Consider the following 20,842-nt stretch of genomic DNA (forward strand, 5'->3'; position numbering starts at 1 on the left):
ACTACATCTATGAAACTGTTACTGCAATCTTTTAATCAGTCATGTTCTCCAAGCAGTTCCTAATCTGGACTTCTCGCACTGTTCATAGTGCTTTGCATTGCTCTACACAGCAGTGAAGTAATTACTGTTGTGGTAGTACTGTAAGTGAGTATTTGTACACATGACTATAAAATTGGTCATTGCTTTGTGGAGCTGTTTTGCAGTTAAATGTCTCTGCATATATTTCAGTGATATGTTGCACATGCTCAGCTGCTGAGTGTGTTCAAATGTAAGCGTGCAACTGTGTGATGAGTGCAACTACTTGAGGACATATATGGACATCAGGTATTAGTATATAAATACACATATAAAATTTAGAATATCCTGTACTGTGTTTCTGCATAGCTGTACATCGGTGACTGTATGATAGTCAAACATAAAATGTAATTACTTTTAGTAATCTTTTTTATAAACAAGCCACTTCCCAACTGAGGACAGTTCCTAAGTGTGTGCTTGTATCTGCCTGAGTCTTCTTGTGAAGCTGCCTGTCCTGGAAGCGGAGTAAGAGCACGTGTGCCTCTCCTAGCATACTTCTTGTATTGATGGCTTATTCACTCTGAAGCCTACTGGTGATGTTCCACAGCTGAGCTCTTTGAGGAAGTAACTGGTAAACTTCAACTTTGTGTCAGTTGTATATGCAAAACTGTTTGTGTTTTCAGAATGTACAAGAGTAAAGAGACAAGAAAGACAATCCTAAAATTAAACATAATGGTTTTTCTCTGAGAGAAGCTGATTGTTGCAGTGCTTTGTTTTAGCCATTTTCTACCTTCATCTTGGACAGGGGCAACGCTGAATGTAAGAAAAAGCCTGGCCGTTGCCTGAGTTAGATGGGGCGCTCAATCCCTTGAGCATTGCTATCTTGCTTTCACACTGCTGTGGGCCAACTCAGTGTATTGGGTTTGTGTGGCAAGGTTTTGGTAGTGGGACGGGGGGTGGGGGTACAGAGGTTGCTTCTGTGAGAAGCTGCTAGAAGCTTCCACTATGTCTGACAGAGCCAATACCAGCCGGCTCTAAGACGGACCTGCTGCTGGCCAAGGCCGAGCCCATCAGCGATGGTGGTAGCGCCTCTGTGATAACATATTTAAGAAGGAAAAAAAGTTGCAGCGGGCACAGAAACAGCAGCTGGAGAGAGAGGAGTGAGAACATGTAAGAGAAACAACCCTGCAGACACCAATGTCAGTGAAGAAAGAGGGGGAGAAGGTGCTCCAGGTGCCAGAGCAGAGATTCCCCTGCAGCCTGTGGTGAAGACCATGATGAGGCAGGCTGTCCCCCTGCAGCCCATGGAGGTCCACAGTGGAGCAGATATCCGCCGGAGCAGGTGGGTGCTCGAAGGAGACTGTGACCCAGTGGGAACCCTGCGCTGGAGCAGGCTCCTGGCAAGGACCTGCAGATCTGTGAAGAGAGGAGCCCACGCTGGAGCAGGTTTTCTGGCAGGACTTGTGACCCTGCGGGGGACCCACGCTGGAGCAGTCTGTGCCTGAAGGACTGCAGCCCGTGAAGGGGACCCACCACGCTGGAGCAGTTCGTGAAGTACTGCAGCCGTGCGAAGGACCCACGTTGGAGAAGTTCGTGGAGGACTGTCGCCTGTGGGAGGGACCCCACGCTGGAGCAGGGGAAGAGTGTGATGAGTCCTGCCCCTGAAGAGGATGAAGCGGCAGGGACAACGTGTGATGAACTGCTCATAACCCCCATTCCCTGTACCCCTGCGCCGCTGGGGGAGGGTAGGTAGAGAATCTGGGAGTCAAGCTGTGCCTGGGAAGAAGGGAGGGGTGGAGGGAAGGTGTTTTGAGATTTGGTTTTATTTCTCATTACCCTACTCTGGTTGATTGGCAATAAATTAATTTTCGCCAAGTCGAGTCTGTTTTCCCTGTGACGGTAATTGATTGAGTGATCTCTCCCTGTCCTTATCTTGACTCATGAGCCCTTTGTTATATTTTCTCTCCCATGTCCAGCTGGGGTGGGGAGTGATAGAGCAGCTTTGGTGGGCACCTGGCATCCAGCCAGGGTCAACCCACCACACTCAGCTGTAGATTAGTCTTGAGAATGTGTTGTGATCAGTGCAACCATCCAGAGCTTGTCTTCCTGAAAGTGGAGTGGCTTTTGCTGGTGACTGTGAACTGGGAGTGTGCTGGGATTGACCAGAAGTAGTTGTGTAACACTGGCATGCCTGTTAGGGCTGTTGTCCTTTTATCATTGCAACTGTTCAGGGTAAACAATGTCTCTGAATTGCTTCTTTGGCAAGAAGAGGATTGCAGTTGCTTTCATGTTTTCTATAAATAGGAGATTGCTGATCTCTGCAGTGGGAGCAGAATTAAAGCTTGTTTCACCCTGGCTGGTGGCCTGACCTACCTTGATTAACACCTGATAGTCCATTTTAAATGGTAACCACTTTCATCTTAAAACAGCATGAGTGCAGCACAACACCTGGAAACAGACCAGTAATTCAGAATAACCAAACCTAGAACTTGGATGAAAAGGCTTTTGTTTGTGAAAACAACCTCCAACGCCTTTTGTACCTGCTGAAAAATGTCAGCCAAGGTGTTAAAGATGCTAACCTTCAGCAAGTTTTATAGAAAGAGGTGTCTGTGGAGAAGAGTGGGAAATTAGTTTATGTACTCACTCAGTGAGGGGACTGTTGCATGGAGTTCAGCTCTTACAGGACTCCAGAAAATCCACGCAGGAGTTTGATCTACAGCTGCTCCCACAACAGGAACAATTTCTTCTAGTGCTGCACCCTAGTAAATGCGAAGGTGGTTTTAATAAGTCACAAGGCTCTAATCTCCCTTTATGTGAGGTTAAACCATTGCATAGTGTGTTTCTTTAGTGACCCACAGTGGGCTTTTCTTCATCTCTGACCACATTCTTTGTCAAGATGCTGTCTAAAAGCCAATGGCTGTTTCTCACAGCTGATGGCAGGTGCTCACTAGCCATAGCCACCCTTCATAGGGTCTTTCTTAGATCTGTTTGTAAGCTGTAGATCTGAAGCTACTCATCTTTTGCGTTAGGGTTTCTGCAAATGCTTTCATTTGTCGCAGATCAAATCTCCTTTTGCTCAGCTCTGTATTTGCGGCTGCAAAATATCTTGGTGGTAACTACAAGCCTTCCCCTGGGAGAAATGTTTGAAAGTATTTGGTGTATTTTAATTTGATAGTTCAGCCTTTGGAAACAAGAGGCCAGTTCCAAACTTGTCCGCCTGGTATTTCAGAGATGCTAGCCTGAGAATCTCCCATTTTTGTGGTCTCTGAAATAATCCAGTAAGTTTCTATGCCTTCTGTTCTGTGTACAGCCCTGTAAAGAGGCATTTATTCAGGAGTAATGGGAGGTGTTGATTATTCAGGGCACAGTTGAAACTTAGCAATGGTAAGGGTGTCAAGCTCTACCAGACATCCTCATTTCCTCTGAATTGCATGCGTCCACATGCAGTGCTTGCAGCTGCTTACTAGCATTGCCACGCTGAGAAAGAGAAAGCAGTAATTTGGTCTGTGATAACGAGTGCAGAGGTTCTTCCTTACCTGGGTTGGAAGAGCCCTGTTTGTTTGTTTGTTTTTTAAACTTCAGTGTAGGCCACAGAAGGAGGTGGTTGATGCGGCTTCTTGTAGAAAGGAGAAGGGAACGTGAGGCTTAGAAGAGCTTATGGCGAGAGCAGGCCAGGGAGTAAATTACACTTGCAAAAGTGTTAGTGCAGCTCATAATAAAAGGAGACTGCCTTTCCAAGTCCTTTAAATTCCAGTGCATGTGACCATGGAAACAGCAGTGTGTCACTGTGTGTTTGGTAAATCTTTCGAGTGCTCCTTATAAACCTAATAAAACAGGCTTTCCAGCTGGTCAAGTAAGAACTTTAAAACCAATTTCTATCCTTGCTTTTGAAGCAGGATTAAGTAGCCATTTGTTAACGGTATAAATTTTGTATGTGAATTTCTGTGACTATTAACTCCTTAAAATACTTTACTCGCTGAGCTGTTGCACTGAGATATGTTTCCTTAAAATAGACTTAATTGCACCAAAGTGGAATTTCCCAGGAAGCTTGAGCCCTTCAAAGCTTTCTTGGAAAAGTCTTTCTATTCTCTGTAAAGAAAACCTTATCAGTTTTGTTTTTTTTCTGTAACTATCTTGAAGCTCTACTGTTAATTTTATGTCCCTCATGTCCTCTGGATTAAAAAGAGATGGCCAGCTTGCTTGCTTGTGATATTTGGAGTTTTTGTAGGCACTCTGAGCCAAAAGACTGATTTTTCCCATCAAGCAGCCATCGTGGTGTTAACAGCTCATGGGTCAGAAGAGCTTAAGGGATGCACTTAGCCAGAGCTAAGCCATCGCTCTGGGATTTCGGCTCTTTGTAGTTGTTTGCTGGACAAAACAGGATAAGGACTAGTTAGCATAAAATGAGATGAGTGTTAAAGCACACCAAAATGAGATTTTTTTTTTTCTTGATAATACTTTCTTATAAGCCTTGGATGTCTAATGTCAAATAGCATGCAGCAATACTGAAATTCTAAATTTTTGTCTTTTTTTTTTTTTAAAGGTACTTGCTATTACTTGGGAGAACTTTGAATCTTTCCAGGAAAGATTTGAACTACACCACTTAGGAAATGTACCTTTAGTAGTGGTTTGGCTTTCATAAAATTTCACTGCAGGTTACGAAGGGTACTTGCATGAAACTGGGATAGAGCTTTTAACATCGAATCACTTCCCACCCCATCCTGTTGTTTCAACATACCTGCTGGTAGTGGATCTGCTGGGCACTGCACTGCATTGAGACTGCACTCAAGCTGATTTACAGATCTACTAGGGAAAATGCTTTGTGAAAAATTAGCACCTTCTGGAGGAAGAGAGAATGTCACTGTGCTAGTACTGCTATTAGAGAGCAACACAGAGAAATGCCGTTTGGGCAGGATCCTCTGCATGTCTCCTCCCTTTCTGATGCAGTATAAATATCTTCAGTGACACTGAATTTAATCTAGCTGCAATGCCTGCTGCACAGTGTGCGTCTTGCTGATTCTCTGGCCAGGTGAGCGTTTTTATGGGAAGAGTTGGCTGTTTCCAAACAGCAGGCTATGACCACACTGTTTCTGTCATCTTACAAAGATCTCTAACTTCCTGATCAGCTGAGGAAACATACCGTTCCCTCCATCCCTTTGATGTAATTACCAAACACGTACCCGCTTGTGTACATATGCAGACCAGTGGTTGAAAGCCGTGCTAAGTCTGGCAGGAGGGATAGACACAGGGTGACCTGCAGGGTGGGTCTGAATTTCCAGCCTCTGGCAGAGCTCTGGTTTCATAAATCTGCAGAACGGCTGTGTCGGATCAGCTGGCTGTAGCCCAGCACCAAATAGCTTGTTTGTGCTGGGCTGGATGTACTTTCCTGCAAGCTTGTCTGTATGCTCTCTGGCTAATTGTGCTTCCTCATCCCACCTTGTGTTTGATAACACTTAGAGCTTCCTCTGACTTTTGCAACAGAAGTCAGCAGGAACTTTGCCACTGACTTTTGCATCTTTTAACGAAGGGCAATATGTTTGTTCTACCTTCTGCCCACTCTTACCTTTACTGAACTTGCTGCTTACCCGAAGTGATGTTATGCAGAATGTGTATTCCCTGTAGGCAGGCTGACAGTAAGCTTTGCGTATGCTTTATCATCGTGTACATGTACCACAAGTGTATTTATAGACAGGAGGAGGTTGAATTCATTCAGGGAAACTTCTGTTTTTCTCGTATATGAAAAACGAATTCTCAATTTGCAGCAGGTTACCAGCATTAGGTAGTGGTATTTGGCAACCACAGTGATTGTTAATTCAAGGAAGCTCGACTGAGGATAAGTTTCATATTTAATGATTTGATGAAGGTCTTCACAGATACACTTTTGTGTCAGATAACTGGCAGATGTTTGGTATTGCTAAGGAAAGCTGGTGTTTGATCTGTGTTGTAGATGTCTTTGATGTCAAGGAGGGTAGTTTTCCATACTGAGATCTATTGGGGTCACTGCAGCAGTGTGTTTTTTGTTGCTGATGATTTTTTGGGATCTCCCTCCTCTCACTTCCTCCTTCTGGTCTTCTAAGGATTTCTTGCATTGAGATGTTAGTACTTGCTTTTATTTTTTGAAAGTTTCTTAGAAGTTCGGCATTGGCTTCCTGAAAATGAAAGGAGAGAATCTAATTTTCTGCTTCAAAGCTGTCTTTAAGATCTCTGGATTGCTTTGTTTTCAGGGTGTTCTGTAAGCAATCAAAGGCATTTGAGTGTACAACAGACCCATCTCAATCTGATCTGCTTTCAAGTGTAACCATATTTGTACATGCTGATGCCTGTTTTATGTCTCCATTTCATTCTTTAAAGTCTGTGACCTTTTCTTTAGGATCCTAATAAGCAGTTTTCCCTGTTGGATACCTCAGTGGGAGTAGGTAATTACTACATACAATCATGATTTGATCTAAATGGGCGTACAATCCCAGCTGGAATGAGTATGTCTTCCACATTTCATGTCTTTCTGGTCTAGATGTAAGCATCTGCAACTTTGCTGTGTTTATTATGGTGTGTTTGTTGCAGGCTTTGCTTGTAAAATGTGTTAGATTCCTAAACTGCAATGGAATTACATCTAGTTTTCTCTTCAAAACAGAAATAAGATTCTTGGATTAATGTGGCAGCTTGAAAGAATGCACCTAATAGGATCTCATCTTTGCTCAAACAGTAGATACCAGGATCCTGGGTAGAACACCTTTGTGCCAAAGCTGACATTATTGTCTGTGTCATTGCAGAATATGGCGTCTGTGAAAACTTGCGGAAATTGGAGATCACAGGAGTGTCCTGTCGAGATGTTTATGCCAAACGTAAGTGATAAAACTGATATAGGTCGGTATGTCCTTGCTTATTACCAATTTTGAAAACATATACATGTTGAATATTTATTAAACTTTGATGGCATAAGTTATTCAGACTTACTTGCTAATGGCAGGGGTTTCATCTGTGAAGTTGGACATGTTTGGGGTTTTATTTAGTACTAAGCAGATGCCAAGAATTGGGATGTGTATGACCCCCAATCCTTTGGTGGGGAAAGAGCATGTAATTTAACTTTATTATAAGTGTATTGGGGGTTTTTTATCCTTTCCTGTTTTGCCATTTCCAGATCTTGCTAAGGAATTAACTGATATTTTTTCATAGCCCTAATGTAGCTAAGTCTCGATCTCCGTGAAAGGATGCTGTTATATGCTGACAGTGGGAAAGCACTGTAGGTAAAGGGACAAGCATTCCTCTGGGTTGCTCCTGAAGGAAGAGAGCCTGGCAGGGCAGGGCCTCTGCTGAGGTGTCAGTGTGTGTTAGGAATGTCTGGGGGAGTGGGATCCCAAGTCCTTAGACCCACTGTGCCTTCTGCAAGGTAGAGATGCACATCTTCTGTCTTACAGTAGGGAGGGGTGGGGGGAACATTGGATGAGAGAAACCAGGGTTGGCTAAGGACTGAATGGAGGCTTGGATCCATGGTGAGGCTGTCTCCGCTGTCACCAAATCTTGCCCTTTGCAGTCAGAAGCTGAGCTGGTTGCTCAGCCTCATGAAGCCCCCAAGAGCTCCCATACCAGCACTGCCAGGCTGTGTTGTCTTGGTTCCCCACCACAAATTTTGTGAGGGAGTTACCTGGGGTCCTTAGGATAAAAAACAAGATTGAACCTGTTCAAAGAAGGTCCTGCTTCATGAAACAAAAGCAGAGAGATCAATCATGAGAGGTCTCTGTAGGCTTTGCAGACCCAAAATCTGGCTCAGCTTCTACATGTGCTGTATTTGCTGAGCACTGAAGCAGTGATGACCTCAAGCATTAATCTTAACACTGGAAAGAAGAACAGATAGAAGGGTTTTAATCCTATCTTTAATAGACTTGCTGAGCATCCGCAGGAAAATTATTTCATCACCTAGTGTCCTGGTTTCAGCTGGGATAGAGTTAACTGTCTTCCTAGTAGCTGGTACAGTGCTATGTTTTGAGTTCAGTATGTGAAGAATGTTGATAACAGTGACGTTTTCAGTTGTTGCTCAGTAGTGTTTAGACTATAGTCAAGGATTTTTCAGCTTCTCATGCCCAGCCAGGGCACCTGACCCAAACTGGCCAACAGTGTATTCCAGACCATGTGACGTCCCATCTAGTTTAGGAACTGGGAAGGGGGGGGGCAGGGATTTGCCACTCGGGGACTGGCTGGGTGTCGGTCGGCGGGTGGTGAGCAATTGCCCTGCGCATCATTTGTACATTCCGATCCTTTTATTACTACTGTCGTCATTTTATTAGTGTTATCATTATCATTATTAGTTTCTTCTTTTCTGTTCTATTAAACCATTCTTATCTCAACCCAGGAGTTTTACTACTTTTCCCGATTTTCTCCCCCATCCCACTGGATGGGGGGGGAGTGAGTAAGTGGCTGCGTGGTGCTTAGTTGCTGGCTGGGGTTAAACCACAACACCTAGTGTCCCTCTTTACCTATTTGTGCACTAGGAATGGAACTGCCTAATTTGCCTGGGTGGGAGGGCCGAGTGATGCTGAACTGGCACCTTGATGTCCACAGAGAAATCTTGTTAGCGCTTGAGGCCTCCCATATTTCCCATTCAGTCTGGTATCTCTGTATGACACTGGTGTGGTAACAGCCATGCAGCACATGCCATATTGGATCTTAATTCTGCATTGCCGGTCTTAAATGGCAGAACATCTCTTCATGACCTGTAGTCTTTTTCACTACAATGGTTCCATGGTTCAGATATATTAAAATTATATTTAGTGGGTTTTTTAATACACAAGTTATATGTAAAAATGGCCTTACTGGCTTGCAACAATGGTCTCTCTCTAGCCCAGTAGTGTATCTCACAGCCATGGATCTGTCTTACACATATGTTTCCAGTCTTCCTTTGCACCAAAGTAGTTTCTGAATCCATAGCATCCATTGGCAAAGAGTCGCACTTGACGTGGGAGAACCACCTCTGTGATAGACTTTATTGCACTTCTGAATAAGGACTGTGTCCCTATCCATTTGGCAATCCTAACTAGCAATGGTGGCTCTGAAGTCAGAATGCCTGGCAGCAGTTTCGGGCTTTCAGGGATGCACAATCTTAGCTCTCCTGCTCAGATTCAGTAGTTTGCCCTGTTGCAAACACTTAGTGGAACAGTTTTGTGGTGGTGTGACCCCATTTTCTCTACTGTCCCATAAACTTTAATTGCAGAAGAGTTAATCTGGGGCTACAGGCAGGATGCACATGCACTTTTCTGTCCACTGTTGTTCTGTAAAAAGTAATGTGGGAAATGAGGAACTGAGCTTAAGCGCTAGAAAGCATAACTAATCCAAGGCCTGGGCTACTGTCCGTGTAGTTACTTGGCCTAAGTGGTCATCTTGAGACAGTGGTGCTCATTACAGCTGCACTACTGAGTTTGAGGAGGATCCTGATTCCACTTTGAATTCACTGGATGCCATTTGTAAATATTGTCTGTGGGAATCTTGAACATGCCAAGTTCTGTGTGAGTAATCCTGCTAAGTGGGTATACCTGAGTCTGGGGCTGATGGAAACAAATGGTGCACCACAACTGGAAGTAAAGTCAAAAGAGAGTTTGACTTTCCTGTGTGGCTGGTCCAGATTCATCGTAATGTTAAGTGCTGGTTACAGTGGAGCAGAGTTCCTTGGTACTTACCCTGCTGTGTCTGTTCAGGTATAAACCCACGAGTGAAGTCGGGGCGTTTTATGAAAATCCTTCCCGACTACGAGCACATGGAGTACAGAGATGTTTACACCTGCCGTACGTACCTCCTGCTGGTTGATGCTTCCTGCACTAAGCACACACAAGATGCTGCATGGAGTGTGACGTTGCTTTAAGCAAATTATTTTGGGGTGGACCTTGGGACAGCATGGAGGATGCCAGTTGGTCTGTTCTTTCTGTTGCTCGTTAGTGGAGTATTCTGACCCTTTAGAGTGACAGTGTGAGTAGGACAGGCAGTGAGATATGTTGGTCTCATTTTGAAGTGCTTTGAGTTAGAAAATTGTCCTGACTGGGCACAAAAAGGAGGGTCTCTGTTCACTCTGTTCTTCATGGATTGCTCCTCTCTTAGAACAAAGTATTCAGATACCCTGGTGAGGGCTCCCAAAAGCAAGTTTAAATAAGCTCTGGACTGGCAAAAAGCTTTGTCGTGATCCAGATAAGCTGCATTCAGATCCACAGCCCTTCCCAGTGCAAAATGCTGAGGGTTTCCATGCTAATTCCCTCCCTGCCCAGTGAATCCTTTTAACCACCATCTCCCTCTCTAGTAAACATTCTGCTGGTGTTTCAGAGATTGTGATTTGCTTTCCTCAGTGAAATAGCTGCTCTGAGTAAACTGTTCCTTTCCTCCTGATGTTGTGTTGAGGGAAGAACAGTAAAACATTGGAGTTTAACGCTTGCTGTTAAGCAGGAGTTGGGGGGAAGTACTGATTAGTTTACATCAGTTAAGGAAGCCAGTACTGCTTAGGATTTGGAGGGGTTGTTGAGCTGTCTCTAATGCTACTTTGGGTCTGCAGAGTTTTGCATACTCAAGTTACTAACTCACTGGTGCTTGGGAATGTAGTTTTTTCACACATGCTAATGAGTGGAGTGGATGCTGCAGACTTACCTGTGCTAACAAAAGCAGTCGAGCATTGGCCACGCAGAGAAGATGGTGTCTTTAATGTGAGTCATGACAGACAAGCAGCAGCAGTGCTACAGCAGGAATCAGTAGAAAGTTTTAGATTTGACAGTCCTGCCTGTCAACACCAGCCTTCTTCTGGAGCTCGATGGGAAGGAGAGGCATGTCCAAGCTGTCCCCCAGGATGAGGGATTCCTTTGTAGATTGTTACCTGGGTGTTTGCTCCAAACGTGCCGTTCGTGGTGGCTCTCAAATGGCATTTTGTGCTGTTCCCTCAGTTGTTCATTCTTTAGCTGCAGCCCCAAACTTCTGATGTCTCATGCCCCTTTTCTCTAGGGGTGTGTTGTATTACTAGGGGAACAGTCAATGTGGTTTAAGATGCAATTGCCCCTTTTTGCCTTTTTCCCCTCCTCTGTATTGAGACCGTGTTGCCAGGATTTACCATGTGACTGCTTCCTAATTTATATTCACGCAGCATTAGCCTGGTCAGCTCAGATCGCTTTCCCCAAGGTTTAAGCTAGCCTGGCTGACACTTAGGTCTTTCCACTAGCAGGTCAGTTATCACCAGCTGGGGGGCAGTAACTGCTTACATTCCAACTCATTTTGCTTATAGATACCTTGCTGCATCCTGAGAGTCCAAGAGAGTTGTAGTGGATCAGGTCTTTTCCACTCAAAGTGAGCTACCTCTGCTTTACAGGCTGCAGATTTCACTGAAAACTCCCGTGTTAGGTTTTTGCATTTCTCTGCCTGTGCTGTCCAAGCTGGACAGAGGTCATGAAATAAGATTTAGTTAAAACAGAGACATCTGAAATCATCTGCTCTCTTCCTGTTTTAATAACCCATTCTGGGTTTGTAACTTGTTTGTTCATACCTATGGTGTCTGTGGTGTGCCAGCACTGTGATGCTTGCTTGAATCGCTGTGCATTTACTCGGTGTCACTTCCTTGTCCTGTGTCTAACTCCTAAAGAAAAGCACAGGCATTAGACCTTTCCCAGGCATCCTTTGGTTGGTGGGAGCTTGGGGTTTCACTGCTTTTCCTAGCCCATCCCCAGACAGATTCAAGCTGCCTTTCCATCTGAAGAGCCTGCAGGGCTGCTTGGGGCAACATGGGTAATATCGAGGCTGGGTGGGAGTTGTACTGAAGTGTCCAGTGGATGTATTTTTGCTTCATTTGGCAGGATGTGGGCTCAGAAATTTGGATAGGCAAGAGGCTTCTTCAGGATTGAGAAAAATAGGCAGCGTGCATAGCAGAGGAAAACCTTGGAGAAAGACCCAAGTGCTGTTTTCTTTCGAGGAGCAGGGAGGGAAACAACTGTCAGATCCATCCTGTCTCCCGCCAGGGAGAGCCAGAGCTGGAATTCATCAGGTTTTCCCTGCAATGAATATAGCTGCTGGCTCGCTGGAGCCCGGAGACACCCCAGGCTTGAAAATGGAGCTGTACTTTTGCTTTGAGACTTGTTTGGGCCTTTGCCCAAGTACCAGTGTTTTCCCCAGTAACTTCCTTTCCTGAAAGAAGGGGAGGAGAAGGAGTCCACAGCACCCTGAGCAAGTGAGGGAGATGACTTGTCTGTTAAAGTGTCCCTGCTGCAGGCATTGGTGTGGAGGGAGGGTGAGGCTGGGTGAAGCACTGCTCACGCTGCAGCCTGTTTCCCATCAGCTCATCTGGAGACTTCTGTGGTGCCAAACAGCTGGGGTTTAAAAAAAAAAAAATTAAAAAAGAAGAGCTGCTTACAGTAGTGGTGCAAGCTAAGCACAGAAGCTGCTATCCAGTGGGTAGGATTCTTCTGGAGGTGAATAGGATTTTTTGGCCGCCTCCCTCCTTTGCAGCCCCAGGTTTCTGGGTGGTCAGGGCAGATGGTGAAGCAGGCTGTGCCTGTGACTCAGCCACGTTTCCTGAACCTCCATGTCTCCTGGTGAGCTGAGCTGCAGCTGCAGCTGGCTGTTCACTCAAAGTGAGCACACAAACTGCCCTCGACAGGCATGTGCCTTGGAGTGGAAGGGCTTGCCTTGTCAAGCAGACGCTTTCTGCGCTGTTGAAAAGTCCATCGATTGTAGCTACAGCTCTGAAAGTGCTTCTGACAGGAGCTGGGGGAGGAGGGATGTCCTCATCACTCTTGCATAACTTGCATCAAGTTTTCTGTCCTAAAAAAAAACCAAAAAAAGCTGGGTTTTATCAGCTCCATGCCAGACAGGGTAGAAGGCAGATTGTGGTGGGTGGAGCGGCTTATGCACATACCATTTATTAATATGTAATTACTGCACTGAGACAAGAAGACTGGGAATGTGGTTTGCTTGCTTGCCTTAGTGCTGTTTGTGCTGCACTCGGTTCACTGGGTGAAACCAGGCCATCAATCTTAAATTGTTTACTGCACAGGAAAAGGCTCCTCCAGGCCAGTTGGCAGCAGCTCTGGACAACCCTCCCTGCTGTCCTAAACCTTTGTGGAAGTTCTCTGCTTTGGTGTAATAAAAACACTCTATAGTTCTTGCTATCTTAAGTAGTTAATGAAACAAAGCTGTTGTAACAGCTGCACTGAAATACAGTTCTTCCTATAAATTGACGCAAAGCAAAACCCATTATTCAAGCCAGACCCGTAGGTTAAAATGGGTTATTGTGGCCTTCTGAGTTGGCCGTGAACATCATTGTAAGGCAAGTGTAGTATCTTCTTGCCATCTTCATAGAAATAATCTGCATCCTGTTGTTCCTGCCCAAAATGCCAGATTGCATGTAATGTCTTTATGTGAAGGTTACTGGTCATGTCAGGAAATTGCATAGACAAAATTAATGGCTGACTGTGTAAGGACTGGAGGCAATTAGCATCTCTAAGCTTTCCTCAAGAGAGGATGTTTGTTAAGATCGTTCTGTAATAGACACTTTCTTCTGCTTGCTGAAAATGTTCCTTACTTGTCCTTCCATTTTGGTGGGATTGAAAGTGCACCTAGCTCTCAGATGAGAAATGGAGAAGCCTCACCTGCTGCAGTAGGCTTTGAGGGGAACTTGGAAGCAGCTTTTGGGCACTGCTGGAATGTAGCTGCTTAGAATTTTTAAGGCCGTTACTGACCTGGTGACACAGCCAGATCTCCTGAGCTGGCATGGTCTGTGCGCTTTGCCCGTGCTCTCTCGGTGGCTGTTTTCAAGGATGCTTGACCCTGGAGACAAGTTTGTCTATACAAGGCAGGGAAATTCTTTCAAAATATTCAAATTTCCCTGTTCCTTACTGCCTTTCTGCCCTTCCTTATTTTCTGTTGCTTTGCAGTCTGAGGCATCAAGTACATTTTTGGTAACTGGAGATGGCAGATACTTTGTTTTTAGCTCTGGGTGTATCATGTGATTTGCATTAACAAGGCCGTGTTGCAGAAGTTTTCTGAGAATTCCTAGTGAGGTATCTGTTTGTGTAAAGTCCTGGAGACTAACTCCTGCCCCTGTGCCAGGCCAGGAGCAGGGCTGCAGAGAACAACATAAATCTGTGAGCTTGTGGGAAGCCTCAGTTCAGAACTGCCTGGCTGTGGTTGGGTGTAACCAGTTTTCTCTTCCTTAATAAAGTTGTGGGTGGTATTGGTCAGTGTTGTGTGCAGTCTGGTAGCAGTCTTCCTTTTTCTTTCTTTTCCCAAAATCCCAATTCCTTAGCTTGATTTGCTCACTTCAGTGTCTCACTGTTCCCTAGTGCTGCACCGATACCGACACATCCTGGGATTATGGCAGCCGGACATTGGGCCCTATGGGGGACTACTGAACGTGGTGGTGAGTGAGTACCTCATTCTGGGGGCTGTGGTGTCAAGGACTGATAAGTCTTTTGTATACCGCTTTCTAGACCTGGGTGCCATCTCCATGCTTTTGAGAAGTCTGAACAGTCAGTCCTCAGGCAGGTGATTGGGACCCAGACGTTGCTTCTCGGATCTTTTCATCATCACCATCTTTCTCCAGACAGTCCTTTTGTTTTTCAGCTGTACTCCAAACAGCCACAGGACCACACAGAAAACACAGGGAATGTTTCAGGGAAAGGCTTGGTTTAGAGTTTAATGCTGATATTCCGGTGGCTGGCACAGGAGTCGATTCCTTGTGCATTGAGTAGAGCAGAGGTTTTAGCACTGGCCCATCGCTTACTGCATTATCTTTGCCTACAGCTGAACGTTTTGCAAAGGGTTTTGCACTTGTTTTCACGCACCTCTCCTTCCTGTAGTTTGCCATGCTTTTCACCAGCCATGTCTAAGACTGATGCATCAGATGTAGTGATACTGGTGCAAGACCTATGGAGTCTGGCAGCTCTTGTGCTGCTGAGGAGAGCAGTTAACGAACAACGTTTGACTATGTATTAGTGAGAGCTGGGCCAGAAGTTTGGCTGAAGCCCTTGTTCTTTGCACCAAGGTTCCATAGCTGACAGGTTGAAGCGCAACAAATCACGAGGCCTTTGGGTTTTGCAAGATTCTGTTCCATGAACTGGTATAAGAGTGCATCCAAGTGCGCCAATACTTACATGATTTTGTGACCTTATAAAGACAAGTGTGCCTTTGTGGTGCTGGTCTGCTTTTGTCTCAGATTTCTCTGTTCAGAAAATATCCTTTCTCTGGAATTGCAGAGCTTGAGGGGAAGGATTCTGTTAGGCATGCAGGAAGAGGGCTGGCACTTGTACCTCTCAGCAGAGGAGATTGTTGCTTCCTGTGCTGTCTGTGAGTAACAGAGCCAAATAATTCCTTGTCCAAAAGGCACAGATAATCATGAGAAGCAGAATTCGTCTATGCGAGTATCTGCCAGCATGAGCTCTCAAACCAATTAGAGTTTGACTAGCTGTGTGGTCTCTTCAGTGCAGCCTCTCCCTCTGGATCCTGCACACCAAGCAGCTGTCACAAAGTCGTTTGCAGTAATAAAGGCCCGATCATTTTCCAGTGGTGCAGGAAGCCTCGTAAAGAAACCTTCTCCCTCTTCACCAGGGGTGTGCTGTGAGTGCATATGGTCTGGTTTAATTGCTGGAAAGCAGTTTGGAAATGCAGCAAGCTGTTCTACAGCTCCTGCCCTGTTGCAGAACAGGCCCTGAAGTTGTTTGTTGCAAACTCAACAGAAAGCATGCAAGGCTGATCTTGTATGCTTTGTCTCCCATCCCTCTGCAGGTAGACGGTTTGTTCATCATCGGGTGGATGTACTTGCCACCTCATGACCCTCATGTTGATGACCCGATGAGATTCAAACCTCTCTTCAGGATTCATCTCATGGAGAGGAAATGTGCAACAGTTGAGTGTATGTATGGTCATAAGGGACCTCATAATGGCCATATCCAGGTGAGCTCCTCTAGCACTTTCAGCATCATCTGTCCTAGGTGCGATGTGTGTGCGTGTGCATGCATATTGGCTCTGGAAATGGATTCATCAAAAAACTAGATGAGAGTTTTATTTAAGGGATGTGGCTTTCACCACTTTGTTATATGTGTGGATGCCAGCTTGACACTCATTATGTGTCTGACAAGTTGTGTGGGCTGCTCCCCGCTCTGAATTTGTTCACTGGCAATAGTACAGCAAGGCTGTTGTACTTTCTTCTGTTGGGCTGGAGCATGGTGGGAGGGTGGGCACCAGTATGTGTACAGGCTGGGGCAAAGGATATGTAAAATGGCCTTGTGCAGCTGGTGAATGTGTCCAAGCAGACACACAGACCAGTTCTGTTTTACAGCTCTCTCTAAGATGGGACCCTGAGAAGGTTATGTAGCATCCATTCAGTACATTGGATGCTTTGAAAAGCTTCCTGAGAGGTTGTTTCCTTTTCTTTGAAGAAGGAAGCTCAAATAGAGAAGCAACTTACTAGTATCTTTCATTAGAATGCATTGGGGTTTTATTGCTTTTATTTCTCTATTCTGTATGTGATGTACTTGGCATCACTTCATGATTTCTCTGTTGTAGCAAATTCAGTAACGTTTGTTGTGTAAAGCATTTACTCTAAGCAGTCTTAGTTACATCATCCTAGGCATCTCTAAACAGGTCTGTAACCTGTTAAATTCTCCTCCATGGTAACTACAGATTGTAAAGAAGGATGAGTTCTCCACGAAATGCAACCAGACAGATCACCATCGGATGTCAGGGGGAAGGCAAGAGGTAAGAGTGCTTTGCCAAGAGTCTGCATTAAGGCTGTTTGTATATCCCCTTTCTGAACATAAAGCATTGCTGTCTTACCTAAGCTCTTAGCTAATGTTGGGATCTGGGAGGTAGACTTCTGCCTTCTAGTTTCTATGTATCAAACATATAGGAAAACCCAGGCTGGTAGCTTCTGGCTGATTTACTATGATCTTTTTAAGTAGGTAGAGTTGATCTGTGACTTGAATCAAAATCGAAGTGGCCACATTTGAATAACTGCAGGATCTTGGGGAACCTCTTCTGTACTTGCCAAGGTGTGGTTTAAGGATCCACTATATGAGATCAATTCAGCGTTACACCTGCAGAATGTCTGGGTGGAGACCCCATGCCTTACCTCAGTGTGTAGCAGGGTGTTGGAGCAGGCTGTTAACGTCCATCCTGTTGAGCAAAAGTTGTTTTAGGCACTTCTCTGTGGCAAGATGCTTTTTGAGCCCCAGTACCCTTTTTCTTCCTGTGCCTTTGTCACACACCAGTCCTGTTTGATAGCAGGCCTGTCCAAAGAAAGACAGCAACATGCATTGTGCACCATGCAGCACTTGCCAGACACTGATCTCTGTGGTAATCCTGTCTTTATAATTAAGATCTTTCAGACACAGGCCTAATGTTGAGTACCAGCTGGATTTGAATACCTGCTTGTCAGTGGGGCACCTTTCTACTGCTTGTCGTCTTGGTGGAGGGATTAAAAGCTTCATTTGGTTGTTTATCCTGTGTCTGTGTCGGCTATACCCAGCAAGGCAGATTCCTGACTCAAAGTACATATTTTAAGGTGCAGGTATAAATGTCAGGATGAAAACCTTCAGGTAATACCTGTTCCAGGTAGTGGTGTTTGCTGCCAGCTAGTTAAATGTGACAAATCTGATATTTCAGTTGTTTCTAACAAATGCTTTAAAATGTCTGTCTACTAATGGGAAACAGCTGGGTGAAAGGTTTAGTTAAGTGTTTTCTGGTTCTGTAGCAGATGAGAAATGCTTTAATACTTTCAAAGCATTGTGTTAAGTGTGCGTGGCATTATGGTAATTGGAGGATCCGGCTTTAGAAGATAAAGCAAGCAGGTTTGGAATATGACTTGGTAGGCTGCTATCTTAGTGTAAGCTGTTATCGCGCTAACTCATGGTAGGGTATTAACTTGTCAGAGCTGGTGTAGAGGTACTTCAGGTGATGTTTTCAAAGCACCCTTTGGATTCAGATGCATCAGTATTAAATCAGCAGGATTTAACCCCCTAAATCTTCAGTGCCTTTCAAAAGCTTCCCCTTTTGTGTTTAACATGCCAGGATAGGGCACAGAAGTCAGCTTATGGGCACACAAATGAATTACTGCAAGGTAAGTCAGGATGTAAAGTAGTAGATCAGCTACTTTGCAGTAACAGACGATGCTTACGCTTTTATTCTGAGGAGGCATATTGGTTCTGCCTGTAGTTTATTTGAAGGGGAGCATGTTTATTGTGTGGTGTCTGGCAGGTATTGGGCAGTTACTGTTATCGCTACTTGTTAAGCGTATTTCCAAGCCAGCTCTGTAGCAACACATGTTGTTCCCAAATCCAGCCATGATCCTCTGTCCTTGGCAGAGCATATGCCTTCTCTGTGGCTCTGCTGATGAATCATGCTGATGAGGCAAAGTCTTGTTGGGGTACGTCACTGTTGCAAATGAGATGCCTTTTATCTTCCCCCTTTTCTCTTCTCCTTGTGCTGCAGGAATTCCGGACGTGGTTAAGGGAAGAGTGGGGTCGGACTCTGGAAGACATCTTCCATGAACACATGCAAGAGCTCATTTTGATGAAGTTTATCTACACCAGCCAATATGAGTAAGGGCACCAGCTCTTTCTAGGTATTGAGGCTGCTGCAACTTCAAGAGCACATTGAATCATTTGTTCTGAGGATGAGATGCTTGCAATGGGCTTGGACATTGCTCTGGCTGTTATGTCTTTGCAGGCTCTGTGCAAAGATACGGTGAAGCATAGTCCTTTCCAGTTGTACAGAGAAATGAGATGTAATAACAGCAGTCATAATAAGGTTCCAAGTTTTTTACAGTAACTGTGCACAGTAAGGTGGTTTTGAGCCATTTAACTATGTTTAATTTGAAGACAGAGCAAATACCTGTGATCCCAAGGAGCTGACTGCTTATTATCCATATTAGTAAGCAACGTGCTTTGTAGCGTGCTATGCAGAAATCACACAGTCCCTGAGAACTTGGGTATTTTTAACTGTCACTCCAAACTTCTAATAGCAGCCACCTTGCTGTAGCAAATGTTTAAATATGCTTCACTCTTAGGTTCTCTGGAAATCCTAGGGGGCGAGGAGGTTTACTGTGACCTTGCTGCAGGAGCCTCCTGGTGTGCTAATGAGGACTGGTAGAGAGAAGGGAAAGGAGGGAGCACTTGCATAAGTCTAAAGCGAAATCTGTTAAGCTTGTTGGTATTGCTGAAAACACAGATCCCGCCTGTCTCTTGATGACATCCCAAAGCTGCCTGGAGGAGCAGACTGGAAACACTCCTCATGTCGAGGGATTCTCTCTTAACCTGTCTAACCTTTTGTTTTTTGCACAGCAACTGCTTGACATACCGACGCATCTACCTCCCTCCCAGCAGCCCCGACGACCTTATAAAGCCAGGTCTCTTCAAAGGAACGTATGGGAGCCATGGGCTGGAGATTGTCATGTTGAGCTTTCATGGAAAGAAAGCGAAGGGGACTAAAATCACCGTGAGTGCATTTTTCTTTCTCTCGGATGCTTGTTAAAGTATTCTTGATGCCATGGATCCGTAGGAGAGATTTCTGTCTGGGAGGTAGTCGGTTGTTGCCAGCCCAAACCCTGTTCTTTGTAGGGATTGGTGGCATCGGGTGAATCTTAACACATGCAGAGTAGCTAGAACCTGCTCTGCAAAGTTTCTGATGATGACACCTGGCTCCCGCTTCCCTTTTTCTCCCTCCCAGCTGCTTTCTGTGAGCAGCTGGTAGCAGGTCACTGGAGAGCACTTGCATGTATGTGAGGAGTAGGTACCAAATGTTGGCAGCTCCTCACTGAAGTCAGGCTGGCGAGGTCCTTTCTCTATGCAGGGAGGGATTCTGACAAAATGCAGTTGCAGCTTTGACTTTCACCCTTGCAAGTATGACCTGGCTTGTAGCTTTTGATTTAAAATTCTGTTCCTCGGAGGGGGAAAGCAGAGATGACATAGACAGCTCAGGGAACAGCAGACAAGGTCCGAGTGGTTTTTTTTTTTGTTGCCAAACCGGTGATTGTAGAATAGGGTGAACTGTGTCGAAGTCAAATGATGGACGTGGGGAGGATACAGGTCTGAACTCTGTAGCACCCTGCCTCTGCAGCCATGCTGTTGTTTCCTGTCTCTAGGGAGATCCCAACATCCCAGCTGGGCAGCAGACTGTGGAGATTGACCTCGCGCATCCTCTGCAGCTACCTGATGTCGAGAACCTTCGTGATTTCAGTGAACTCTCTCGCATTGTCCTGGAGGTCCAGGAGCAGCTGCGTCGGGAGGAGCAGGAGCAGGAACACAGGCAGGAGGAAGAGGAGGCTGCCTCCCAGCCTGCTGCGAAGCCCCTGGGAGGAGAAGGTGCCGAGGGGGAAGAGACTGCAGCTGGGGCGGAGGGGACAACCCAGGACAAGGCACCAGCTTCCCAGCCCTTTGTGTTGCCCATGGGAGTCATATCGAGGAATGAAGACTATCCCCGGACCTGCCGAATTTGGTAACGAGGACTAGTGGTTTTATAGCCCAGTTGTGCCAGTCACTTTTTGAAACGGAATGGGGGGGAGTCTTTGAGGCATGTTCTGTATTTGCTGGGCCTTTACCTGCATGTGGATCTCCCAGCCCCTTGTGCTCATATTTTCTGCTGCTGCGGCCCTATCTCCCACGCTCTTGTTTGCTGCCTCTCTTTCTTACCACACTGTCATCTGCCATCCTGCTTCCTTGCTAGATTTTATCCTGTTAGTTCTGAAGTTAACACCTCTCCTGTATCCACCTTCTGCTTTTTTTTTAATGTGTTTTTGTTTCCCAGAGCTGCTCAGCTTGTATATTTAGAGATCTGTTGAAGACGCTTCCCGTTTCTGTGTGTGTCACTTGTGTTCCTTGGC

At 45.4% G+C, this 20,842-nt stretch overlaps 1 protein-coding gene across 2 annotated transcripts in view; it reads left to right on the plus strand.

Annotated features, from left to right (window-relative positions):
• Positions 1-20,842, plus strand: part of FBXO31 (F-box protein 31) — a 29,750-nt gene that overhangs the window by 2,287 nt on the left and 6,621 nt on the right. The window contains exons 2-9 of one of the 2 annotated variants that reach the window (XM_069793321.1): positions 6,786-6,857; positions 9,702-9,788; positions 14,310-14,386; positions 15,751-15,918; positions 16,648-16,722; positions 18,454-18,563; positions 19,305-19,458; positions 20,105-20,457. In XM_069793321.1, coding sequence (XP_069649422.1) covers positions 6,786-6,857; positions 9,702-9,788; positions 14,310-14,386; positions 15,751-15,918; positions 16,648-16,722; positions 18,454-18,563; positions 19,305-19,458; positions 20,105-20,457 — 1,096 coding nt within the window. The remainder of the gene's footprint in view (positions 1-6,785; positions 6,858-9,701; positions 9,789-14,309; positions 14,387-15,750; positions 15,919-16,647; positions 16,723-18,453; positions 18,564-19,304; positions 19,459-20,104; positions 20,458-20,842) is intronic. The other variant, XM_069793322.1, reaches the window with a different exon arrangement.

The sequence above is a fragment of the Haliaeetus albicilla genome, chromosome 10 (genome assembly GCF_947461875.1).
Source record: "Haliaeetus albicilla chromosome 10, bHalAlb1.1, whole genome shotgun sequence".
In the NCBI taxonomy this organism is placed as follows: Eukaryota; Metazoa; Chordata; class Aves; order Accipitriformes; family Accipitridae; genus Haliaeetus; species Haliaeetus albicilla.